Source organism: Larus michahellis, chromosome 12 (assembly GCF_964199755.1).
Source record: "Larus michahellis chromosome 12, bLarMic1.1, whole genome shotgun sequence".
NCBI classification, from domain to species: domain Eukaryota; kingdom Metazoa; phylum Chordata; class Aves; order Charadriiformes; family Laridae; genus Larus; species Larus michahellis.
This window is the reverse complement of record NC_133907.1, coordinates 3244637-3268583: the sequence shown is the minus strand read 5'-3', so window position 1 is coordinate 3268583 and position 23947 is coordinate 3244637. Positions and strand designations below refer to the sequence as shown.

Below are 23947 nucleotides of genomic sequence, written 5' to 3'. Positions count from 1 at the left end.
GCAGGTCCTGGGACTCTCCAACACAGGTGGGAGCCACCAGCCGGGGCTGCTCCTCGGTGGGGCCAGGCTCCGCTTGCTGCCCAGCTGTGCCAGATGTGCCACATGTACCAACTGCTGTACCCACTGTGCCAGCCCTCCCAAACCATCCGCACCAGCCATACCAACCATACCAGCCATACTATCTGTTCCAGCTGTGCCAGCTGTGCCCGCCGTGCCAGCTGTGCCAGGGCCAGGCTCGGCAGCTCTTGCTCAGCCAGCCGGGAGCTGCCACATCCCAAATCAGACAGCTCCCTCTGTTGGCATCTGGTCGAACCTATCGGCCAGGATGCAAAAAAGTTGGGAATAGTATTATTTTTAACACCATCTCCAAGGGGAAGACGATCTGGCTGCGGGGGTGTATCCCACCCAACGGAAGACTTGCTTTTGTGTTATTACTCTAATAAGTGACATTAGACCACGTCCCCCGATGCTGTACCGACCACGGCTCCGCTGAAGACAGCTTGTCAGTCATTTTTCCAAAATAAGTGGGAAGAAGATGTAGCTGGATGTACGCCGAGGTCTGACGTACGAGTGAAAATGTGCCAGCCCCGATGTTCTCCAGTACAGCCTCCCCCTCCGCTCGCACCAGCCCTAAGGAGTTAATCCCACTAAATATACTTGACTTCTGTCTGTCCCTTCCTGAGCACACAAATTAGCACCTCAGCATTCAAAGGAAAACTGGACAGTGTGCAAATGATTCGCTGTCTTTATTGTTTTAGGTCCTTCCATAACAAAAACTCTCAGACAGCAAGCTTTGGCAAGGTTGCTTAAACAAATAATAGTACAGCTACGTGAAATGGTTTCAATACTTCGCCGCAGAGGTATGAACATAACGAAATCTAAGTCTCAAATGTACTTCAAATATTTAACTTATGAGCCCGTTTACAGAGCCAGACAATCCGGACCGCCCACCAAAGCGTTAGCTGGATTTACAGGGAAGGCACCGCCAGCAGCGCTGACTTCCCTTTGAAGATCTTAGTTCCAGACTTCCCAGCTTGCGGAGCCAAGGGGTGGCCAAGCTGCCTGGTTCGAATGTGACTGATTTAAACTCACCAACTCTTCCACGAGAAATGGTGCAACCAGCAAAGAGAACCAGAATTCCCTCCTCGCGCTCCTGACCTGCAACGCCGAATGGCATGGGAAGATGCAAAAAGAAAAAAAAAAACAAAACCCACCCTTTTTTTCTTTTTCCTATGTGGTTATAGAAAAATCCCTGCAAATCATCTGCTCGCACTGGAGGAGGGACGAGGCTGGCAGAGAAGCCTGCAGAGCCTCAGGCCTCTTTGGCAAGCCTGGGTTGCGTTTGCTCTGTGCCCTCCCCCTTTTACCCGCTGATTTTAAGAGGCTTCCCAGCAGCATCCGTGTGTCCTGGCTCCGCACCCCAGGTACAGACTTGTACCTATGGAAGCAACCAGCCTTTTAGGGGAAAAAAGCACAGAAGGAGGAAAAAAAAAAATGTTTTATCTCTCTGGCCCCCAGTCAAGCCACAGCAATCCTATATTTTCTTGTGAAGCCATCAGGCAGTTGCATCTGTATCCCTTAACGCCCCAATGAGCAGCCCAGCTTAGCTCAGTGGCACCCATTAGTGTCTCTGCAATTAAAAGGCTGTCAATATCTTCACTATAAACCCAGCAATCCAGAAACTTAACACAGCTCCAACTTATCTTCCAAGAAGAAATTTGACCAAAACAAAAGGAGAAGCAGGGGATAATCATTATTATTTTTTTTAAGAACAATTAATCTGAACCTATAGCTTTCCTGCACGGCGAGGCGCCTTGGGAAATCTGGTCCCAAGCTTCAGCTGAAGTTTTCTGGTAAGCACCAGAGACATCAAAAAGATCCTTTCAGGCTGCAAGCAAGGGGTGGGAGGAAAAGCAATGAATTGCTTTAATACGAAATGTCACATTTAAAATAGATCCTACAAAACCCGAAACTGTAGGCTGGTAAATCCTTCCCTTCTAGAAATACTGTGGGGTTTGGTGGGAGTACCACTCAAAATAGGCATGCAGAATCACGCCTCAAATACATAAAATATAGGATTTGGTACGTAAATTTAAAAATATTTATAAATAACTTAAGACATTCAGGCTCAGAGGCACGTGCAGCTGAGTACTTCCCTCTGACACAGGGAACCGCCGGGATCCACATCCAGTACTATGGATCCCCAGCGCAGAAATTTGCTTTACGCTTAATGTAGAAACCAAACCTGCCCATTGCAGGCCCTTTGGGAAGTCTCCAGTGTCCCTTTGGGAGCACGCGGAGGACGCGTCTAATCGAGCAGAAAGCATTTGGGAGTTTAGATCCGTAGCGCAGAGCGGGACCTGCTCTTCCCACGCATTCACAGCACGCGGCAAAGCAGCTCCGGGGGGTTCCTCGGCGGCACCTACGCGGCGAGGTCAGCCCAGCCGAGCCTGGCCCCGGGCGACTGCAGCGCTCTGCTCTCGCGATGGAGGTGGTCAGCCTCGGCTCAGGGCTGGAGTAAAGCGACCCGGCAGAGGAGGGACCCCTTGAGCTCTGCCCTTGAGCAAAGATGGGCTCTGCTGGTTTGAGCGTTCCGCTCTGCAGCCCCCCGGCTCAGCTCCGGCGCTGTGAAGGCAATATTGATGCAGCCTCATGGCCCTGCGTCCGCGGCAGACATCCAGCCAGAAGACTTGCCCTGAAGGGAAGCCTTGAATTCATCTCACCCCCCTTTCTCTTGTACACCTGGCTTGTACCTGTGGAGCAGACTGCAGGATGAAGGCACGTGAGGGAGGGTTAAGGTCAGAGGTATGTTTGTTTGGGTTATTCCTTCCATGTAGCTCAGAGGACACGTGTTGCCTGAGAGCCGGCCACCCTCCCTGCGGCCACAGACCATGGAGGCACCCGCTCCCGGCACGGCAAAGCAGCTCCCCTCTGTGGGGCAGAGCACGCAAACCCCGGCTCCCCTCGGAGACAAGCCAGGTGAGCTGCTTTGGCCACATGGATATTTGTCCACTAGACACGGACTGGGGCAAACTGGTCACACAGGCCGTATCTTCACTGGAGACGTCGAGCTGAACGGCTCTGCAGGCCATCAGCTATGCCCTGAGCAAAAAATGAACTCTAAATTTCTTTTCTCCCATGGGTCTCCTCCAGACCCATTATGTACTCGGTCTCAGTATACTTTTTCCTGGTAAACACCTTAAAAAAAAAAAAAAAGTTCTTTGGCACTTGTGCGACAATGACACACAGACGTGACACTCTCCTGTTCCTCAGCTGCTTGCTGGACTCATCTCTAGAGGTCCATATACGCAGAGTCTGTGTCCACCCTCTGGGCCTCTCCGAACACGAGGAAGGCACAGAGGCCAATGCTGTTAACAGCAGCCACCAGGTTGAAAACAGAAATCCAGGAGCCAGTTGTCTCAATCAGGTAGCCAGCCAAGTACACGCAAATGACACCTGGGACAGGAGAGAAGAGAAAGAAATGCAAAGGCTCTGGGGCCAGATCCTGCCCGGCTCCGAGGAGAGGACTCCCCGGGAAAGGATGAGCCGCAGGAAGGCACTTTACCTAGGAGGGCTCCACCTGTATTCCCAACGCCTGTCAAGAAATGAAAGGCATCGTATATTAGAAACCCACAGACACGAGCGGCTTCATCCAGGCTCCCACCCGCTGCCCGGTCGGCATGCACAGCTAAATGTCCTGCTGATGGCTGGGACAACCGAGCCCCGTCCCCATCCCCTCCCCTCGGTGCAGGCAAGCATTTGGCAAATTTGGCAAAAAAACACCGCAAGTTGGTGCGGTTGCCCGCCCCCGGCAATGGCAGGAGTACCGCAGAAGGAAGCCGAGGCCGCGCATACGGAGCAGACGTTGCACAGAGCAACTCCTGCTCAAACCGTGACGGTGACGACCGTGTCCCCTCCCGTACACACCGCCTCTCCCGCACAGCCGAACCCCCACCGGAGTCCTTACCGAACAGCAAGCCAGCACACGAGGGGGCCAGGTCCTGTACGTTTACTGAAATGCCACTAGGAGAAACAGAGAGGGGGGAAATGGCAGTTTTAATGGACCACAGTCGCTTTTTCATCATTTATACGGAGTTTAGCTTGCCAAGCAGAAGGAAGAGGTCCTAGACAATAAATGGCACCGTCAGGAGAGAGGAGGAAAGAGGCTGAGAGTGAAGCAGCACAGGAGAGTACCAGGAGGAAAAGGATTCAACTCAAAGTGTTCAGAGGGGTCAAGACGCAATTCCCCTCCTGCTCCATCTCCCTAATAGCTGCTGGTCCCAGCCCTTCCCCAGGCTACACGGGGATGGGGGATGGAATGCTGCATCATTTCCAGCCCAGCAGGCGCTGAACTCCGCCGGCCTGGCAGGGACCAGCAGAGGATGCTCCGACAAGCGCCAGTTCTCGCTCTGACCGTCAGGAGGGAGGCAGCCTCCTCCGAGACCCTGGAATGCCGAGCATGGGATAAGAGCTACGGGCCACAGCTGCCGTCGTTACCACGCTCGTTACCTGTGGTTAAAGGTCTGAAGCCCAACAGAGGCGGAGGCAAACACGATCGCTTTGCAAAAACTGGACGTCTGGCCCAGGCACAAAGCAAAAATACTTGAGACGCCGGAGCCAATGACCTGGAAGAAAGGGAAAATTAAATAGCACAGCACATTTTCTGAAAGGAAGAAAGCAACTCCTTTCACGGACAAACTGTTCCCTTTATGATGGCAAGAGTCCATATGCACCAGGTGCTTCTCAAGACACTTTTTTGCCCCGGTGTCCTGCCTTTCTGTGCCAGAGGCCTGTCCCGAGGGATGTGACGCTGCGGAGCAGAGAGTGCTGTGCTCTCACCCAGCATTTCTGTTTCTGTTCGTCCTTGTATTGCTATTTCCTCAGTATCTAAGGGGTCATTTGGAATGACAGCGTTACGGTTGGCCTTTGCCTGTGAAAGAAAACCTCTTTGGAGCACTCACAAATCTCTGTGCTCAACGTCACCGTTGGTCCACGCTCTGTTCCTCGGTCAGGGTTATCCTCTGGATTTCATTTCCCACACGTACCGGCCATCAGTCTACCCCAAAGCTACAGCCCCTTTCCTCCATCCACCCGTAACCACCCCCCAGCCCCACTCCGGCTGTAACCCGCCGGGCGAGCAGAGCCCGGCGGGCAGCTCAAGCGTCACTCCCGCGGCTTCAGCTCTCTTACCTGCATGAACTTACGAATGGTGATGGTTTTGTACCCTGGAAGAGAAAGGAGAGTTGCAGTTCAGCACGGCTCACCCGGTCTCCTTGTTCAGACACCCGGATTTCATCTCCAGGGGGATATTGTGGCTGAGATCAAAGGGAGCCCCAAACACATGGATGGGATTTGGACCCTGGAGTGTTTATCCCACTTTCGTATCAGAACCTCACATTGCCTGTTTGCTGGGTCTTCTTCTCCCCACCAACGAGCCCACCTCCCCCCATCCAGGTCCTCTTCACGCGTCACATAAAATAAAGAGCTGAGGAAAAGCCAAAAAAGCTCTTACCCTGGTTGATTAAATGATCAGAGAGAAATCCGCTGAACAAGCTTGTCGGAATCGCAACCAGCCAGGGGACTACGTTAAACACCCAGCCCTGAAAGGGAGCAAAAATCAAGAGAGGTTTGCTGTCAGAGCTGGGTTTGCTGGCAAATATTTTATTTGATAGTCTGTGATACTTGTAGAAAGCAAAAAAAAAATGAGGTGACGAGGACCTTTTGTGGGATCTCTACCCGCTTCGCACAGCGAGCTCTCGGCTACACCCAGCACCGCTGCAAGGCTGGCAGGCACACCATGGGGCTGTAGCCTTTGTCTGTTTGTTGCCTTCCCTTCCGCCCCGGCGGCCCTGCCTCCGAGGGAGAGGCAGAAAGCTCCGTCTGCTCCGGGAAGAAGGGATTAGACGTGGCAAAGTTTACTGTTCAGCAAGGTGATGTGGAAGGGAGCCACAGAGCGCCGGGAAGCCAGCTGTAGACTCTCCTCTGCCCCCTGGGTCATCAGTAAAGCCGTCGGCAAAATTTCCAACATCAGCTTCAACCTCATTAGCAGCGTTACTGGGAAGCTGAGGCGACGGAGCTGGATTTTCTAATGCCAGGATTAGGTAACATTACGGGTAGCAACATACTTTGGTCTATTTTCAATTAAGGGAGCTTGCTGCAGTTGTAATCACAGATGATTACCGGTCATCTGGATTAGAGCTGCTCAGAGGCGTTTTGGTGCCCGGATCCCAGGAGGAGCTGAAATCGGCGCGGGTTGGGCTGGGTTTCATCTCAGCTGGTTGAACCTCCCCATCCATCCACCGTCCCCCGCATCTCCCCCTTCGCTCAGAGCCCATCACCCCGTGGAGGCATCCCTCCCTCCCTCGCTTGGCTTCAGGACGCGCAGGAGGGCTGAATAATCTTGGTTTTGAATAATCCTGTTTCAGCTGCTCCTGGAAATCGTACCAGGGTCCACCCGCGTCTTTCAGTGCCTTTGAAACTTCGGGCCTTGGTCATTTTTGAACACGTTACCCCATAGGGCTTGAGGGGGAACACCTCTGGTGTCTGTTAACACCAGCTGGGGTTGCTCAGCAAGTCAGTCCCCACACACCGAAGCCACCCTTGTTGCATCCCTACGGCCCATCGCCCCGAGCAGCAGGAGCCAGACCCTTCCATCGCCTCCATCCAGGTGGGCTGGAGGCAGCGGTGATGGCAGCTCACTGCAGAAAGGGACTTTGGCCAGTAGGTGACATAGGTTTCCCGCATTAGGGATTAGCATCCATCCTTTAAAATCAAGCATCCTCAAGCCCCGTTTTATCAGCATGTATGAAGCGATTATCAGCTGCAGGAACACTATATAGAGCCTCTTACATAAGGGCACCATCCTATAATGCTTAACAGATGGTAAATTACTGCTGCACAAGCACATTACGCGAGGTGCACAGATCTCGCCGCGACAATATGTTTGCCGGTTTAATACATGATTTAAATATAAATATCAAGTATGCCATAAAGCGCCTTACCCATGTAACATGAAAAGGCATTTGTAAGCAGCTCTGGAAATTATAAAAACCTAACAGAGCCATTGTGGCAAAGACTGACTGAGTTTCTGAGAGCAAGATCAAAATACCAGCTCTTAGCCCAGATGAGCATTGCCTGGGTTTCTGAAAAATGGGAACAACATTTGTGCTGAGGAGAGAGAAGCCTTTATAGTACTTTTGAAGTACTCGTTAACGGTAGCTATCATTTTTGCAGGCAGGTCTGAGCTATACAATGTCAGCACAGTTAAAAACCCCCGAGAAAACACAGGAGTGAATGTGTTGGGGATCATTTGCAACAGCGTAACGTCGTGAGCTCTGTGCCGTTCAAAAACCGTCCTTCCCTGGGAAGAAAAGCTGTCTAAAAACCAAATATAACCCTCTCATCCCTGCCTGGAAGGTGCCCCGGCTCTGCCTCACTTCAGCATCCCTAAATGAGCAACCAGAGGCCGGCCTCTGCCTCCCTGGAGGGAGGATGCTCGCTGGCACCTCCAAAAGCGTGCGCAAGGGGGGAACGGCTCCTGACCCCGCAGGAAACTTCCCACCCCCTCCCACCTCCCAGCCTGCTCCCACCGACTCCTTCTGCCATCATCCTCCTCCCCAGGCAACCCGTTTCGGCCGGCACCGCCTCATCCGCGGGGAGAACCGGCAGCGCCTGCGTCCCGGAGCCAACTCACCTTTGAGTCGGGGAAAGTTTCCTTAAAGAAAGTCGGCAGCCAGGAAAGGAGAGTGAAAAACGTGCTGGCCGTAGAAAGCTGAGCGATGATGACAGCCCTGAAAACACACAGAGGGGAGGAAATAATCAGGAGCGACAGGTCACCCTGCCTGGGAAACAGGCACTCGAGCAACCCAATAGTTCAGTTCCTGGTCTATAAATAAACCCCTCAGAGCGCTGCAATTGCTTCTTGAGATTTTTCCATAGACAGATACTCCTTTTGGCTTGCACCGCTCGCTCCTTCCCCACCGCCACCCCCCCGGGGCCAGGCGAGGCTCATTGCAGCGGCAACTGGGCGAGCGCGTTTCCCACCAGTCCCCTCCAGCGCCGCAGGAGCTGCCCTGCTCCAGGAGGTGTTCTCCGGGGGGTTCCAGGGATTTGTTATCAGCAGATGGTCCGTGGTTATTCAAGGCAGGAATGGGCTTGCTGCCCTGCAGCCCCATCGCCCTCCTCCCCGGCTGTGAACAGCGCTTGGGAACACGCTTGGATGAGCTTCAGTACCAAATGCAGCATCCCAAAGCAAAAATGGCTATTAAAAAGGGGTTTTGCCAGCAATGAGGACACAGCCTGTGCCACCCGGTGCCCCTGAGCAGCACTTCTTAGGAGCCCATCACAAGCACCATTTCTAACAGGACCGGTAGAGAATATCTCTCCGGAGAAGCACACAACATACACAGGGAACAGCCTGCGAAGGAGGAAAATTTGCCAGTAATACTGAAATCTGACATTCCTCTGGACAGAGCACAAACCGCCTTTTGTCAAGCTTACCTTTTGAGTTCTTTATTTATACAGATGGGATTACAAAACCTGGTCATATCTCCCAAATATATAGATAAGCAGACAAAATACACACGGGCAGAAGGAATAAGCAGAGAGAGGAGGAGGAGCCCTGGGAAGGAGTTTGCTCCCCAGCCCTGCCGGCACTCGGCGCCGCCGCAGCTGCCTACCATATCGGCGCCTTCTTGAACAGCTGCTTCCAGGGCACTTTGGTCTGCTTGGATATGGAGAGGCCTCTCACTAAATAGTCTACGGGGATGGTGAGTTCTGCAGGGAAAAAAAAAACATACAAAGGAAAGCTCTGATCAGTAACTTTCAGTGCAGCTGGAGGGAGCTCTGGGAGACCGCTGTACGACTACCTTTAATATCTTTCTAACTCTCTTTTATGGCAATACCCGCATTGGATGCTCGCGAAAACACCTTCTTATGTTGACCAAAATTTTTCCGCTGCATCCACAACACTTGCCCATCCAGCCACCTTCACCCATTTGTTGTATCTCTGGTTAAAATTAAAGAGAAATCTCCTTGGGCAAGGACCAGGTTTGGATTTTGTGCCGCACCAGGCAGACGCCTGATGAGCTGGGCCCCTACATACCACGCGCTCGCTAATAACGCTGTAGCCAGGTGTAATGGTTTGCCCACGCGTGGAATTACTCCCAGACAGTTATTTGGGAAGAGATATTCCGGATTAACTGGTTTTTAAAAGCTCTATGTGTAGATGCTCTTAGTTTGAAATAAGTATCTTGCCCTGCTTTAGCTTAATCCACTTTGAAGATCATGCTCTGTTTGGTGTTTTCACTGGTGCTTAAGAGAACTGACGAGTCAGATCAGGCTCTCGACAGGAATATAATCCAGCGTGGGACTTCCAATCAGCAACGCAAGAGCTCAAAACCTTGTTTTATGGGTTTAGCATCTTGGGTGAGGCACGGGGTACATTATAGAAGACATCTGAACAAAACGTCTTCATGTAAAATCAGGCATGGTCTTAGGAACTAGGGGGATTTGCAGAAAATAGCCGGGAGGTACCACCGGGGTCCCGCACCCTCAGGGATGCGGGCGGCTGCACTCACCCTTCTCGCCCAGGAGGTACTTGCAGGTGCAGTAAACCCAGAGCAAAGTGAGCAAACCGGAGAAGTAGAAGACGCTCTCCCAGCCGTACCAGTCCAGGAGGAGAGATCCTGCACCGCCGATCACCAGCGTCCTGCAAGGGAAACCAAGCTGATCTGGCTAACAGCGCCCGGACCACCGGCATCGATGGGAGATGCTTCCTGGGGTGGGCGCTCCAGGTCACTAAATGCACTTCAATGAGCCGTCAGTCGCAGGGTGTACAGGCGCTGCCCAGTCACCCCACGGCTCCGCAACCTGCCCCGTTCCCCACACGGCATCTCGGGATCCTCAGCTGGGGAGGAGAAGCCGCTACGGGACCTCACGCTCGCCTGCCCCGCGCCGAAACGCACTCGTCCGGGAAAGAAAATGAGGCCGCTGGTGTGCAGAAAGTATCTCAGAAAACACATAAATCAGCCAAAGAAATGAGTGCACTGGAAAACTAAGTGATTAAACGCTGTAATATTTCTATTTGGCTTTTAAGCAGCCCTTTCATTTAGAAAGGCAATTCTCACGGAGATCAGCAGAGATGGGGAAGTGATATTATCCCCATCTGTCAGAGAGGACAGGTGACCAGTCTCGGGCTGACTCTTGCTCTTCCTACTGAATCAGGCTGTTTCTCACAGTAATTAAATGTTGCAAACACTCTTCAAAGTCCGGCTTGAAAAGAGAGAGAAAAAAAATACATAAATCCTTGACACACACGACAGCAAGCGCCCGAGGCTTCCTCAGCTGCAGCGGGTATCCTCAAGGACCCAGGAATCCACACGTACTTTGGGCTGCGAGTTTTGCCTCCAACTATTTCATGGCATTTCATCACGTACGATGTCTGGAGACTGTCACTCGCTGCTCGAAGCCTTTTGAACTTACCCAAACTGGGAGCCAGTCCCCACTGTGCTGTAGGTGAAGGCTCGCTCGCTCTCCCGGACCTTCTGGGACAGGAGGCTGGCCAGGGACGGGAAATACACCCCTGCGAGCAACAGGAGCAAGGCAGGGAGCAGTCAGGCTCCTGTGCCCTTGGGAGCAAATCAAAAGCAAATTTAAAAGATCCATCAGGAGCTAAGCACCGAGACAAAGCAACAAGGCCTTTGGCGAAATCAAAACAGGGATATAAAATGAAATAAGTGAATCCGTCACCGTGAAAGGTTTGTTTGTGCCTTCTCCGCAATCCCCTGTTTCATCCTCACTGCTGCCACTGTAAATCCATCCGTGCCAACGCGCTTACCCCAACGGCCCCCCGGTGCCGCGGCTCAGCAAGAGGGAAGGAAAATCATCCAAAAGTTATCCAAAAGTTTTGGCGAGGACCAGTTTTCCCCAAGTGCTTTGAAGGAGTTTTAAAATGCAGAAATTCAAACAGGAGCGCTGGTGATGTCAGAAGCCAGCAGCCCATGTCTGGCAGAGACATCTCTACAGGGGGATGATTTGCCCGCGAATTACTTTAGAAATGTAATTTATTTTTTTTTTCCCCACAGAAGTTCTGGATGCGGAGGCAGTTTTGAGGCAGAGGATTGCTCGAACACGCAGGAGAGGGGTTCGAGCACTGCAAACCTCATGGTTTGCATCCGAATTTACCGCCCATGAGCCCCCCTGCGCGGATGCCCTGGGCAGACGGACAGACAGACAGACGGCCGGGCGCGCTCAGGGCTCTCACCTTGCAGCAGCCCCATGAGGAACCTGGAGGAGGTCATAAAAACCAGATGGGCAGACGTGACGTGAGTGAGCAGCGGGGTGATGACCGTGAGGAACCCCCAGGCTGATGCCGAGAGGAGAAGGACTTTCTCCCCTCCTATTCTGGAAGACAGAAAACACGTTATCAGCCACGAGCTGGGGGCAAAAGGGCAAAGCCCCCCAGACCAGCCTCGTGTGCTTCCCAGTTTAGCCTGTTTTTAAGAGCAACCTTTGAGTCAAACCTGTTCTTCTCCTCTTACAAATGTCTTTATCCCTCGGGGGGGTGGTAGGATCAGCAGCTCTGAGCTCCTCCATTACCACCTCCCCTGGAGCAGGCGGCCAGTGGCCGGTCACCGGCGTTGCCCTCACCAGGACACTGGCCATCAACTCCAGCAGACTCCAGCCCCGAGACACCACCGCACTGGTGCACCCCGGACTCGGATGGAGGAGAAGCCCAAGCTGCTGTCACCGTTCTGCTTTCCCTAACCACTGACGGTGTTTTCTCTTCCATCTGCTCTTTTGCACCAGCTCTGCCTGCTAACGTTTGGGGGTTTTTTGCAGGCGTTTGCTTGCAAACTATTAAGGAACATAATTAAATAGCACAGCGCACTGCATGGATAATGCACTCCTTCCAGGCATGCGTTCCTCACAAAAGAATTCACTGGAAAGCCCTCCTCGCCAAGAATAGGGTGGCTGGGGAAAGGAACTCGAGCAGGTGAATGCTCACATCTTTCCTCACAGCAAACCGGGGCAGGTGGCTTTTAATTGATACGATAAAACGGAGACACTTGGTTTTCCCAAACAGGATGGAAACCGCGATGGGGGCTTGCTTGTGAAAAGACTGCATGAGAATGTAGGGTGGAAAAAGTGGAGGTGCTGAGCTGAAAATGGAGATGGACTATGCAGATCACGTAGCAAAAAAAAAAAAAAAAGCTGTATTCCTTGCAAAAAGGAAATACTTTCTTCTTGTGGCTAGTGATTGCAGCCATAAACCCTTCCAAATGGCTGTCCGGCACCACTGGGATTAAACTGTTTGTTAATGGACAAATAACACTCCCGGTGAGCAGCAGCTATGAACGATGCACAGAGCACCAGCGTTTATCACTTTTCTAAAATAAAGTCTGCTTTACACCCGCTAGTTCTTCCACCAGCTTAACATGTAAGCTTGTGGGTTTGCTTTTTTTATTCCAGTTACTGAACCAGTGCTAAAAACAGCCTCCATCAGAAAAATTATGCTGGTATAAAAGTGCTCTTCACTGTCTCCAGGTGCAAAAAACCCAAACCTATGTTGGTCTGAGCATCCATTGACTGTGGATCTCTCCTGGCTGCTGCTCTGCAGGAACCAGTAAAGACAGTGTAGACACTCCCTGTGTCACCCGGGGATTTTGCCCGTGCAAGGTCCTGCGGTGCACGCTGCCCTGTGAGCACAGCGCTCATTTTAAGACCCAGAGATCAAATCGGACCGTCAAAACTACACGTGTCCTCTCTGAATCAGAGCTCCAGACCCTGAGTGAAGCTGATGGAGAGACCTCAGCTCCTTCCAGAGCAACCTGCAGTGCCCCAGAGACCTTCTCCCCATGGAGATCCTTCACCCTTCCACCCCATCCCTGTCCCAGCCACTGTCGAGACTTGAACCCAGAGGTCCAAACAAAGCTAAGGGTCATTAAAAAAGCCCAAGCAGAGGAAAACACAAGAATAATTTCCAGTACTGATCACTGATATGTCCTCCAACAATCTGTGTCAAGCAGTAGCCCCAGAAGAAGCTGCTGAGCACTATGCCGGACTGCTTCTTGTCCCAGTCGAAGTGGGTGCTGAGGGCGACGGCGCAGACGGGCACGGTGACACGGGCGCAGTACAGCAGGCATGTCCCCAGCAGCAGCATCACCGTCCAGACGCGGGACTCGGGCCTGCAGGGATGGAGAGGGAGATGGGGAAAGGGCAGATGGGCCAGCAGGTCGGGGAGCGGATTCTACCCCTCTGCTCCACTCTCGTGAGACCCCACCTGGAGTGCTATGTCCAGCTCTGGAGTCCTTAGCACAAGAAGGACACGGAGCTGTTGGAACGGGAACAGAGGAGGCTCCGGAGATGCTGGGAGGGCTGGAGCCCCTCTGCTGTGAGGACAGGCTGGGAGAGCTGGGGGGGTTCAGCCTGGAGAATAGAAGGCTCCGGGGAGACCTTCCAGCCCCTTCCAGTCCCTAAAGGGGCTCCAGGAAAGCTGGGGAGGGACTCTGGATCAGGGAGGGGAGCCATGGGATGAGGGGGAAGGGTTTTAAAGTGAAAGAGGGAGATTTAGGTTAGAGATTAGTGAGAAATTTTTCACTCTGAGGGGGGTGAGCCCCTGGCCCAGGTTGCCCAGAGAAGCTGTGGCTGCCCCATCCCTGGAGGGGTTCAAGGCCAGGTTGGACGGGGCTTGGAGCAACCTGGGCTGGTGGGAGGTGTCCCTGCCCAGGGCAGGGGGTGGCACTGGGTGGGCTTTAAGGTCCCTTTCAACCCAAACTGCTCCATGCCTCCATGATTCTATGGAAGGGTAGATCCATGCACAGCAAGGACTTGCGGGTCTGACTGGTTTGCTTGCCAGGCGTAAGGAGTCTCGTCTTGATAAAATAAAGGTCAGCGCAATCCCCCTGTGGCACAGTGGCTCTGACACGCATCTGACAGATGTGTATCGCATCTGGAGACTTTTAGGAATGACGCTAACGTTCATCCCAAACACTATGTGACCCCAGCAGCAAAATCATGTCTGTCCGGAGGCTGCAAGGTGACACGGGGCTGCTCCGGCAGCGCTGACTGTGGGAAAGGTGGGGGGAAACCCGGTCTGTTTGCTTTTCTCCCCAAACAAAAGCTTTGGAAACTCTTCTTTAAAAGATAAGGATAACAAAGGAAAGGTCAGTGCATGAGGTTGGGAGCATTTGCAATGAGACACACCTGTCTGTGTAGCAAACATTCGTTATTTGGCATTCCTACCCATTCCCCAAGGGGAATGTGTGTGTTACCCTTCCTAAATAGGAGGAATTCTTTAGTGAGAGACAAGACATGATGGGGGTGAACAGCCCAGAGAGAGGAGCAAGAGAATCCAGACTGGCCTGATAAGAAGTTTAAGATAATATTAGTAACAATACGTTAACAGAGTGCATTTTTTGGTACACGAGTACTCCACCCCAAGAAAAGTGCTCCTGCAGAAGAAACAGGCTGGAAATAAGGAGGAAGGCAATTTTCTCTGCTCCAAGCCAGCAACGTGCTTCTGGAGCAGGAACCCACGTTCTGCTGGGTGTACACGAACTCCTCTGCCTTCCCCGCTCACGTCAGCCTGGGTCCCCCTTTGCCCATGAATTACGGAGTTAAAAGCTTAGTGAGAACACCCGCTACTTGTATTATTTGTATTTGCTTATTTTTGTGCCCAGAGCACAAAGCACTGAGCAAACAGACTCTCTGCTCCAGAGCTGACCGGGGAATTCACTGTGCCGGGGCACTGACCTCCGTGCTTTCCACCCGACTAAACGTGCCCACCTCCAGCGCGGGAAACAACCTGGGTCACTTTTTGTATTGAAATGAGCATTCCTTTCTCTGTCCTGGAATTATGATAAATGCAGGTTAATCCCACAGAGTACAAACCCATTTATAAACGCGTCAAATGGCCCATCACGGAGGGAGGCGAAGGAACAATGGCAAGTGAACCACACCGGGCAGCTGTGCCCACTGGAGGTGGATTTATTGCCGTTTCCCCGATGAGGCGGATAAGCAGCTCAGTGCCAGCCTCCGGCAGCAGGAACTAGAAGTGTTTCAGGTGGTGCTTTGAAGGTTGGAACCGTTGTTACTGTGCACACGTATGAAATAACACAGGAACTAGAAAACCTCACGTTTCTTTGCTGGAGGAATAAGGGTTGACCTGCCTCAGGCGTTTGAACTGCGTGATAAACGCCCTCTGAGTTCCTCCTGGTCTTACGCCGCGTGGAAGATATGCAGAAACTATAACTTAATTTGCTGCAAAACCAAAGGTGATTTGTTTTCTAATGGCCTGCCCCCGCCAGCTCCGGGGGCAGCGGCTCCACCGACCTCATCTGGCTGTGGTGAAGCACAGCGAAGCCCGAGGCTTCCGCGGGTCCCATCAGACCAACCCAGCGGGACAATTCGGGCAGGAGGTTTGGGGTATATAAATCCCCCATCGGAGGGAGAGGGCAGGCGGGGGGTAACGGGCAATGGAAAATGTGACGGAGAGCCCTCGGAGGGGTGTCTCAAGGCGATCCAGGATCAGATGCATTCAGGTGTAAGGGACCGACCCGCGCCTGCCGAACCAGTGCTGCTGCACCGCAGGCACGGGCTGCTGCCAGCGCGGGGCCGTAACCTCTGCTGGTATCTGCAGCCGCGCGGCGCTGATAAATTGGAGCTATTCAACCTGCAACAACGGAGGTGCCCAAGTAAAACGGCGGCAGCCTGCGATGTGCGTAGGCATTTCCTATATTCAGCTACCGAGACAGTTTTCTAAATTGTGCTTCTCTCCCCGAAGCAAAGGGAGCCCTTTATGAGCTTTCTCACCCTCCGGAGCGGGGCTGAGCTCTGCCTCCTCTCCCGGAGTTATTCTCATGAGCGCAGCAGCATTTTAATGGGATAATTAGATCGACTGTTCTTCCTTGGCCCCAAACCCTACACGGCTGTGCAAGGCGCAAGATGGAGAGAAAAAGACCTGTGCAGCTTGAGTAGACTTTACGCTGCTTCTCTTTATAATATTGCCAAGGTCTGCTCCCTCCAGTGGGTGTTTGCAAGCAGGAAAAGCAAAGCCCACGCGCAGCAGTGCCGGTGCCCGAGGAAGGCGGGGGCGAGGGGAGCACGTTTGCTACTAGTGGATTGGACCCAAAAAAGCGATGAGGGGCTCCGGCGTCAGGGCAGAGGGGCAGGAGGGGATGCTGTGAGCTCCCAGCCTTCCTCCAAGCCCTGGCAGCGTCATCCAAGCCCCCGGCCCCCGTGCTGGGGGGACAGGAGGGGATTTGGGGGTGGCAGGGGGGGGCGGGCAGGCAGGCCAGCGGTGCCGGGTCAGCCAGGCAGCAAGTCCCACCTGCCCGAGAGCGGGGTTCAAAGTGCCACACGGGTCCCTGCAAGAGCAAGACGCCATCCAAAACGCTGCTCAGGGACAGCAGCGGGACGGGATCGCTAGGCAGAGACGCTCTCCCTCCACCCCAGCTGGTGTTTTGACAAAACTCCAGTTGAGTTGTTTTCTCTTGACTTTTATTCTTTTTCAAAAGCACTAAATAAGTCTCCAGGTATATGACACACTCTCAATGCTTTCTTTGATTGCTACTCCATTCTGTACATTTATATTCTTTTCCTATATGTTTAAATGCATCGGTAGAGACTTGCACCGAAAACAAGTGGGGAGTATAAGGACGGCTTCAGTCTACCACTGGCTCCGTAGGTAGGATATCCAGCTAGGAAAAGCCATTCAAATAATGTGAGTGTTAAATGTAATCACTAGCTGCCCACACCCACCTGGAAGCCCGGCAAGAATTATTTCTCTGCGAGGACAATGATGTGCTTGCATCAGAGGAAAGAGCTTTGTAAATGCATTTTCTCCTAATTATAGTTATCACAGAAGCTGCCGATGAGTCAATGTTCTGCTCAGTGCACAACAGCAGCAGCAAAGGTTACAGGAGAAACCTCGGCTAGCGCAGAGGGGAAAAAATAAAACTCTCCTTCAAAAACTAAGGAATAATGACAACTCAAATAGTTTTTGTAGGTAACACCAGCCATCCGAGAAGCGGGGCTTTACCAGCGTTAACAAATTAATGGCTTTGCTGTTGTGGGAGGCAGAGATAATCTGATCTGGAGATAACCAAACCGAGTCAGAGTAGAGCACGTCCGAAACGAAGGAAGTCAGAGTCACCGGTGCCACCGTGCCCGTCTCAGCGGCAAGACCGAGCATCTCCCCACAGCCCAGTGTGGGTCCCGGCCGAGCCCCGGCTCCACGGGGCAGAAACCTCCACCAGAGGGGACGGCCACCTCCAACCCCTCGCCAGGTGAATCACCCGAGCTTGTCTGGGGACACCTAATGGACTTAATTGGGTGCCGCGTGACGGCGGCGGCTCCTGGCTGCCCAGCCCGTGCTCTCCGGCCCCGTCATGCCTTTCTGCTTACAGCAAACAGGCGCTGCAGGTGCATCCCCTTCTGCGTGTCACCGAGACCCTCCTCACCCAGCCGGGCAGCTAGAAAACACTTCCTATTTCGTAAACCTCCAACCACCACCCAGACAGACTATAATTAGCTCGAGCCCTCTAATGACTCTTCCTGGGCGGCTTTTTGCACGGCACCAGCCGGGCGTTCGAGCAGCCCTGCCCCAGCTCCCCCGGTTCTCCTCCTCCACACACAGCTTGGCTCCACGGCATCCAGCCATTCCCCTGGGACCCAGCTCCCACCAACCAAGCGGGTCCCGTGCCTGGGGCACTGCGATTAAGAGCGATTTTTAAGGATGCCTGAGAGCCCCAAAGGGGCAAAACCACGCCGAGCTGTCCCGCGGCGGAAGGAGAGCCAGCAGCACAGGGTATCTTTATTTGCAGTGCGTTTTCCTGCCAGAGGAATTTCTCCAGTAGATACCACAGAGCAAATATTTATTCAACTTTATTTCTCCTGACTTGCCTCCCTCCTTTCCCCCCGTCTGCAGGTCTGTCTGTTTGCAGACACTGCAGGTCCCTGTTCAAACGGACGGGCTGGAGTTTGGGCTATCCATTAGATCGCAGTTTAGCACCCCCTGCAAGGCAGGAGTCCGGACCGTCAGGCGTTTTCAGGTGGCACGAGAGCTGTGTTAGACAGCGAGGCTACCAACAGTGTGTCCCAGCCACAGCTCTTGGCCAGAAGCCGTCTCCGAGGTTTTGTGGGTGTTTTCCATAACTGGAAGTGGGAGAAGAACCAGGAGTGGCAGCTCTCGATCCGCATCGGAGCTGCGCCGTGGCCAAGGCGGGCGCAGGTAGCATTGCCGGGGCGCACTGCCCACCCCCGGGCATCACTACCTCAGTTTCCCTCTCTATAAGGAGACTAAAACCAGCTCTGTGGGAGATGCACAGAGGGTACATCAGCTGGAGCCACCTCCAGCGCCCCCAGCCCGCTGTGGACACCCACCATCCTGCAAGAACCCCAGGATGGGCAGGCTGGGGACGAGCCCCTGAGGTGGCACCCAGCTCCCAGCCAGGCTGGAGGGCCACCAGCCCCAAACCAAGGGCAAACCCTGGTGGCACTGGGCCACTTCCCAGGGGAATGTCCCCGATGCCTGCGGTCCCCCCCACGCCTCCCGCTCCGCAGGCCGGGGACATTCTCCTCCCCAGGGCCCAGCCCCAGCCCCACGGCAGCATCCCCCTTCAAAAACCTCTTTTCCAGCTCACTGGCCTACAGCTTTCATTTACAGTGATCCACTGAAAATTATGTGATCCACCGCAAATTATGTGATCCACCAAGTGATCCACCACCTGACGGCGGTGGCGCAAACCCGGCGGTGCTGCCGACACTCCTGGGCCAGCAGGTAATACCCAGGTGGTTATTTTTAACCCGCCTCGACAGTCCTCTCGCTCCTCTCTCTCTCTTTGTTTTTCTCAACAACAATTTCTCCTTCCCTTGAGAATCTAACGCGCCTGTCAAGAGAGAGGTTTGGGGTTCTTCCCGCCCCCCCCCCCCCCAGCCGATTTCATCGTGCTGCAAACCAAACCTCTGTCGCTGTCAAAAGTAGCCTTGGGGTTCAGAGGAGGGGTTTTTGATTTTTTTTTTTTTTTTTCCCGATCCGCCAGCAAACAGCCGCCGAGAGCAGCACGGAGGACACAGGGCTTTTTTTTTCCTGGGAAAGCTGCTGGTTTCCTGTCAGCCTCCCGTGAACAAACTCCTTCCGCAGACGGCAACAAAGTGGTGTTCAGCAAGCGCAGCGCGGGGTTTATTCCTTCTCTCCGCTTCTTGCTTTCGGCAAAAGCGAAGATGAAATTAGATTTCGGCAGCTCGTATGAGCTGGAAATAGTTGTTAAGTCCAGGTGGAGGCGGTGGGGAGACATAATAAAAAAGCGCAGGCGTGCTTCGCGCGCTGAGCCAAGGGCAGACGTGGACCAGCCAGGAATGAAACCGCGTGTCTTGCCTACATTCTCCACGTGAAAAAAAGTTCTCAGCGAGGTCACGCTTAAAACCAGGGTGAGGAACTTGTACAAGGAGAACTTGTACAATGAAAAAACCCAACCACCAAAAAAAAAAAAATAATAAGTAAACGCAATTAAAGCTGCAACGTGATGTTGACAAAAGATGAGGGCACAGAGCTCAGAAAAACAACGTGGCCGCGGGCAAAGAGTGGGGTCAGGCGGCCGGAGAGCAGCTTGTGGCCGGCGGTACAACCCCTTTTACCTCTGGAGCTTAAAGAAACTGCTGGAATAATCCCTTGTCTTCAGGTGCAGCCAGGGGCTGGGAGATGCAGAGCGGTTTCGGGAGTCGTCCGCTTCCCAGGACACGCTGAATTTTCTGTGTCGTGTTTCTCTCCTGGAGGCACCATCCAAATTGCGATCCCCGTGGCTCCTGCTGGACCTGCCCGTGGCTTTGTGCGCCACCTTTAGCCGCAGATTTCTCTTCTCAGCGCTTCGGTCTCCCCCCAGTCAAACCAGAGCTGCCAACGCACACCCACTGCCCGAGGGATCCTGCTTTGGCATGTTAAGATCTCCATAAAAAAGCGCTATCTAAAGGTCCAGACGCGCTACGCAAACGCGAGGGTTTTTTCAAGCCCCAGACAGAAATCCCGAAGCGTTTTTCTTGGAAGAGCAAGAGGAGATGTGTGCTAACGGAGCCGCTGGAAACCTGCAGAAAAGTTTGGGAAAGGCAGCCAGAGAGGCAGGATAAAACATAGGGCAAGAAGAGTGGAAGAGGAAGGAAAAGGCAGCTGAAAAAAGGGAGGACGAAAGAAGAAGCCGCATGAACAAAGACGGAAAAATAAACCTGCCGAGATAACTGTTTATCTTTCCTTGCACTGATGGTGCAGACGGATCTTGGAAGGCTGCCTGGCACGTCTTTTGTTGGAGCACGAAAGGAGAACCCCTGTCACTTCCCCCACTTGATAAAACCCTCCATGGCAGTAACTCATTACTTGGCAAGGGTGAGAGCTATTTATTTGCATACGCTGTTTGAAAACCGTCCGCCAAATTGATTTATACAACTGGACCGACCTGCCGGCACAAGCTGGTGGATCGCTGCCCTCTCTGCTCCCCCCCGCCCCGTTCCCACCCTGTTTACCATACCTGTACGTACCACCTGTAGACCATCAATCCTCCATAAACCCTCCCCAAACAAGGGCTGCGACCACGCGTGTGCGTCTACGCCAAACAACGGGGAGGTGATCGCTGCTTCTGGAATTTCTGCAATATAGATAACCACCTGACTGGTTATCCTGCCGCTCCTTCCCATTAACTGGATTCTTTCAATTACTAGCAGCACTTAAGATGGTCAGAGTCGCTTCAAAATGCATCTGCCTTGATCAATAAATCATCGCTTTAGAAACTGTTACCGATGGCTTCCATTTTTCTCAGAGATTTGGGAAACTGGAGGGTTTGCTGTGGCCAAATGTATTTCATTTTTTCTAGAGGAAAAACATGCAGAAACTTTGTTTCGTGAAAATTCGGCGCAAGGTTCTTCCTCTCTCACCACTCCCATTTTCACGAAGACTTAGGGAAAAGTTAGAAAAGGGGAGAGAGAGAGAAGGAATTTTCCTAACTGCTTTTTGGGGAGAGAATCTTCAAATGTTAAACAACCGTACCGCCAAAGATCTGCTTTTGAGACCTTCCCCCTTACTCTTGACCTAATTGTGGGTTTGATCAGACTTCCAGGTCTCTAACCACAGGAGGAGCCTCCTCAGAGGGCAGTTAACGTCAGCTATCGGCCTGCTGCCGCTGCAGGAAGCGATTGATGATAAACCCCAACTCAGCCAGCGACTAATTGCTGCTGGACGGGGCAATTCTTACCCTTGGCCACACGCTCCTGCACGCTGGCACCGTTGTCACCTGTCCCCGTGGCTTCCCCTCCACTCTCCTGCCAGGGCGAGCTCGCCACGGGGTGACACCGTCCCCGAAGGTGAAGGGGAGCCGGTGGGACAGGCCACCGCTGCGGCAGCCAGGCGTTAGTTCCTCTTCGTGGTGGCCTTAAACTGAACCAAATTTCAAAAGCGCGGTGACAACACGGTGGAGTCCAGGGGCTCCCAGTTTGAAAAAGCCTCTGACCATCACTTCCCGCTGCCACATGGCACTTGTGAATCACCATCTCGCCCCGCCTCGGCGGAGAGAAGCGGCGGATCCCGGGGCCGAGGTGCTGGGTGACCTCCCGGGGCGGCAGAGCGGAGCAGCGCGGCCACAGGTAGCCCAGCTGGCTCCTTGGCTAGTAGCCCCTGCTCCAAACATGAGACCACCCTGTGTTTGCTTGTGCCCCTACCGTTAAAAGAGGAGAGCTCGGGCTTAATAGCGCTTTTAACGGCTTAATAGTGCTTTTAACTATCTTAATTACTTAACTTGAAGAACGGTTCGCGCTGTCTAGCTGCTGCCCAGCCCCTATTCCAGACGTTATCTTAATTCATTTCTATCACCAGTGCAAACATTCCTGCTGGAACACTTCGATAACCACCTCATAATGGTTTCAACGGCTTGTTTAAATAACTCACTACAGGCCAGAAATAAGCCAAATAGCCTTTTTGCCGCCGCCCCCCCCTCCGTGTTTCACCGTAACTCCGTATCTTCCCCCTTTCCTCCACCGTCTCCGCGGGAGCCCGGCGGAGGGAGCCGGCGGGGGCTGCCCGGGCCGGTGGCACCGTGTCCCCGGCACCGTCCTCCCGCTCCCCCGGCGGGCAGCAGCCGGGCCGGGGAGCCGGGGGTCCGGCACCGGCAACATCGCGGCCACTGTCCCCGCGGGAGTCCCCTCCCGACACCGCCTCTGCGGGAAGGGTCCGGGCTGCCCGACCCCCTCCATCCCCAAGCGGCGTCTTTTTCCGGGAGCGGCATCAGGAGCGGCTGCGGCGGGTCCCGGGGGATGCAGAGGGTCCCGGGGGACGCGGGGGGGTTCCCCGGGCGAGCGCTGGAAGCAGGGGAGCGGCTTTCCCAGGAGCGGGTCCAGCCTTACCTGGACCAGTACGGGTCCCCGCCGCCATCCCTCCTCATGCCGTCGCGCTGGGCGGCGCGGGGGCCGTGCTCGGCGCTGCACAGCGGGACATTCCTGCCGCCGCCACCCGCGGCCATGCGGGCAGCGCCTTCCGCCTCCGCCGCCTCACATCGCGGCGGCCGCCGGCTCCCTCCCTCCCTCCCTCCCCCCGCCGGGCCGCGGCCACGTGTCAGCGCCTCCCGCCGCCCCGTTCCGGGAAGTCCCGGGGGCGGGCGGCTCCCCCCCACCGCTGCCGGTACCCGGCCCCGGCCAGCCTCGAACCCGCGGCCCCGGAGGGTGCCCGGGCGGGGAAGGCGCTCGGCCGGTGCTGGTGGTGTTTTCTCCATCCATCACCCACAAACGTGGGGTTTGGTTTTTTTTCTTCTTTTTTTCTATTTTTTCTCCGCCTCCGGTAAATATCTACATCCCCATCCGAGCGGGGCTACACAGGGGGCTAAACAGGGTCTCTCCTCTCCCTCTGATACCTGGAAAGTGCAACGTTACCGTTGGTGAGACAGACCCTGCTCCTCCAGCTTTCATGGTTTTGACAGCAGAAAAGTCTCCGCCTCTGCTTTTTAAGGATTAGAACTGAATATGATATTCCCATCCAAAGAATTCAATGCAAAAATAAACAGGAATCACTATTGTTACAGCCTGATTTAACTCTTTGGATGGAGCTGTTGCCTTGCTGTAGTAAGATCTGAGATAATCAGATTCATTTACGGAAAAAGATAATTAAAATCATGGTTATCTCAGTCTAACACAAGAGGACTCATGACTCACTTCAGGAACCTGAATGAGCCAGCGGAGGAGCTTTGTGAAGACGTTGTTCAGGGGCCGAGAGCAGCTTGGATGCAGGCATGGCAAAGCTTCAGGCCAGGGAAGGATGGAGAAGCTCCTGCACCTCCTGGCCAAGGTCGTACACGGCCCTTGGGAAAGGCACTGGAGCTGCTGGGCTGCACCAAAAAGTACAAGGTGCGGGGCAGGCACCTCCCCTCTGCTACTCCTGCAGACAGCTGCCTGTAAAGTGATCATTAAAATGAAGGCTGTAGCAGACCAATGTTTAGCAAACTCACCCATTCTTCTCTGAACACAAACACTCTGCAGGTCCCTGAAGGGCAGTTGGCTACTTAAATCAAGAGGGGTAACAGTATTATTAAGCTAAACCTTAGTCAGTGAAGTAGCAAAAGGCTCCTCATATGCCACAGAAACAACTCAAGAAGGAGGTCACCAGGGCTGACAAAAGTAAAAAAAAAAAAAAATTACAAATCATAAAATCATACTCTGTCATTTGCTTCAGCATTTCTTCCTCAGAGGAGAGATCTCCCCCCAAAGGCCCGTGACAGAGTCACACACGTTGCACAGACCCGCTAACAACACAGAAACCAAATCCAAGCAGCTTGGGTACAGGTGGAAGCTGAGGGGAACCATGTGTAGTAACTACAGGCTCAGCCTTCGTCCCATTGTAGCCTTTCCTCCCTTTATTTGGGCAGGAAACTGGAAACTATAAAATATTTTTATTCATTCTGCTACTGAGCCCATATCC

General features: G+C 53.5%; 1 protein-coding gene across 1 annotated transcript; it reads right to left on the bottom strand.

Annotated features, from left to right (window-relative positions):
- Positions 1–727: 727 nt before the first annotated feature.
- Positions 728–22894, bottom strand: SLC17A9 (solute carrier family 17 member 9). Its single transcript, XM_074605409.1, has 13 exons — positions 22384–22894; positions 12990–13187; positions 11264–11403; positions 10483–10582; positions 9579–9709; positions 8679–8775; positions 7694–7790; positions 5513–5600; positions 5191–5225; positions 4510–4625; positions 3968–4023; positions 3566–3595; positions 728–3456 (listed from the first exon to the last, which is right to left on the bottom strand). The coding sequence occupies exons 1-13, from the start codon at positions 22746–22748 to the stop codon at positions 3293–3295; spliced, it is 1617 nt and encodes a 538-aa protein (XP_074461510.1). The 5' UTR covers positions 22749–22894; the 3' UTR covers positions 728–3292.
- Between the last annotated feature and the right edge of the window lie 1053 nt (positions 22895–23947).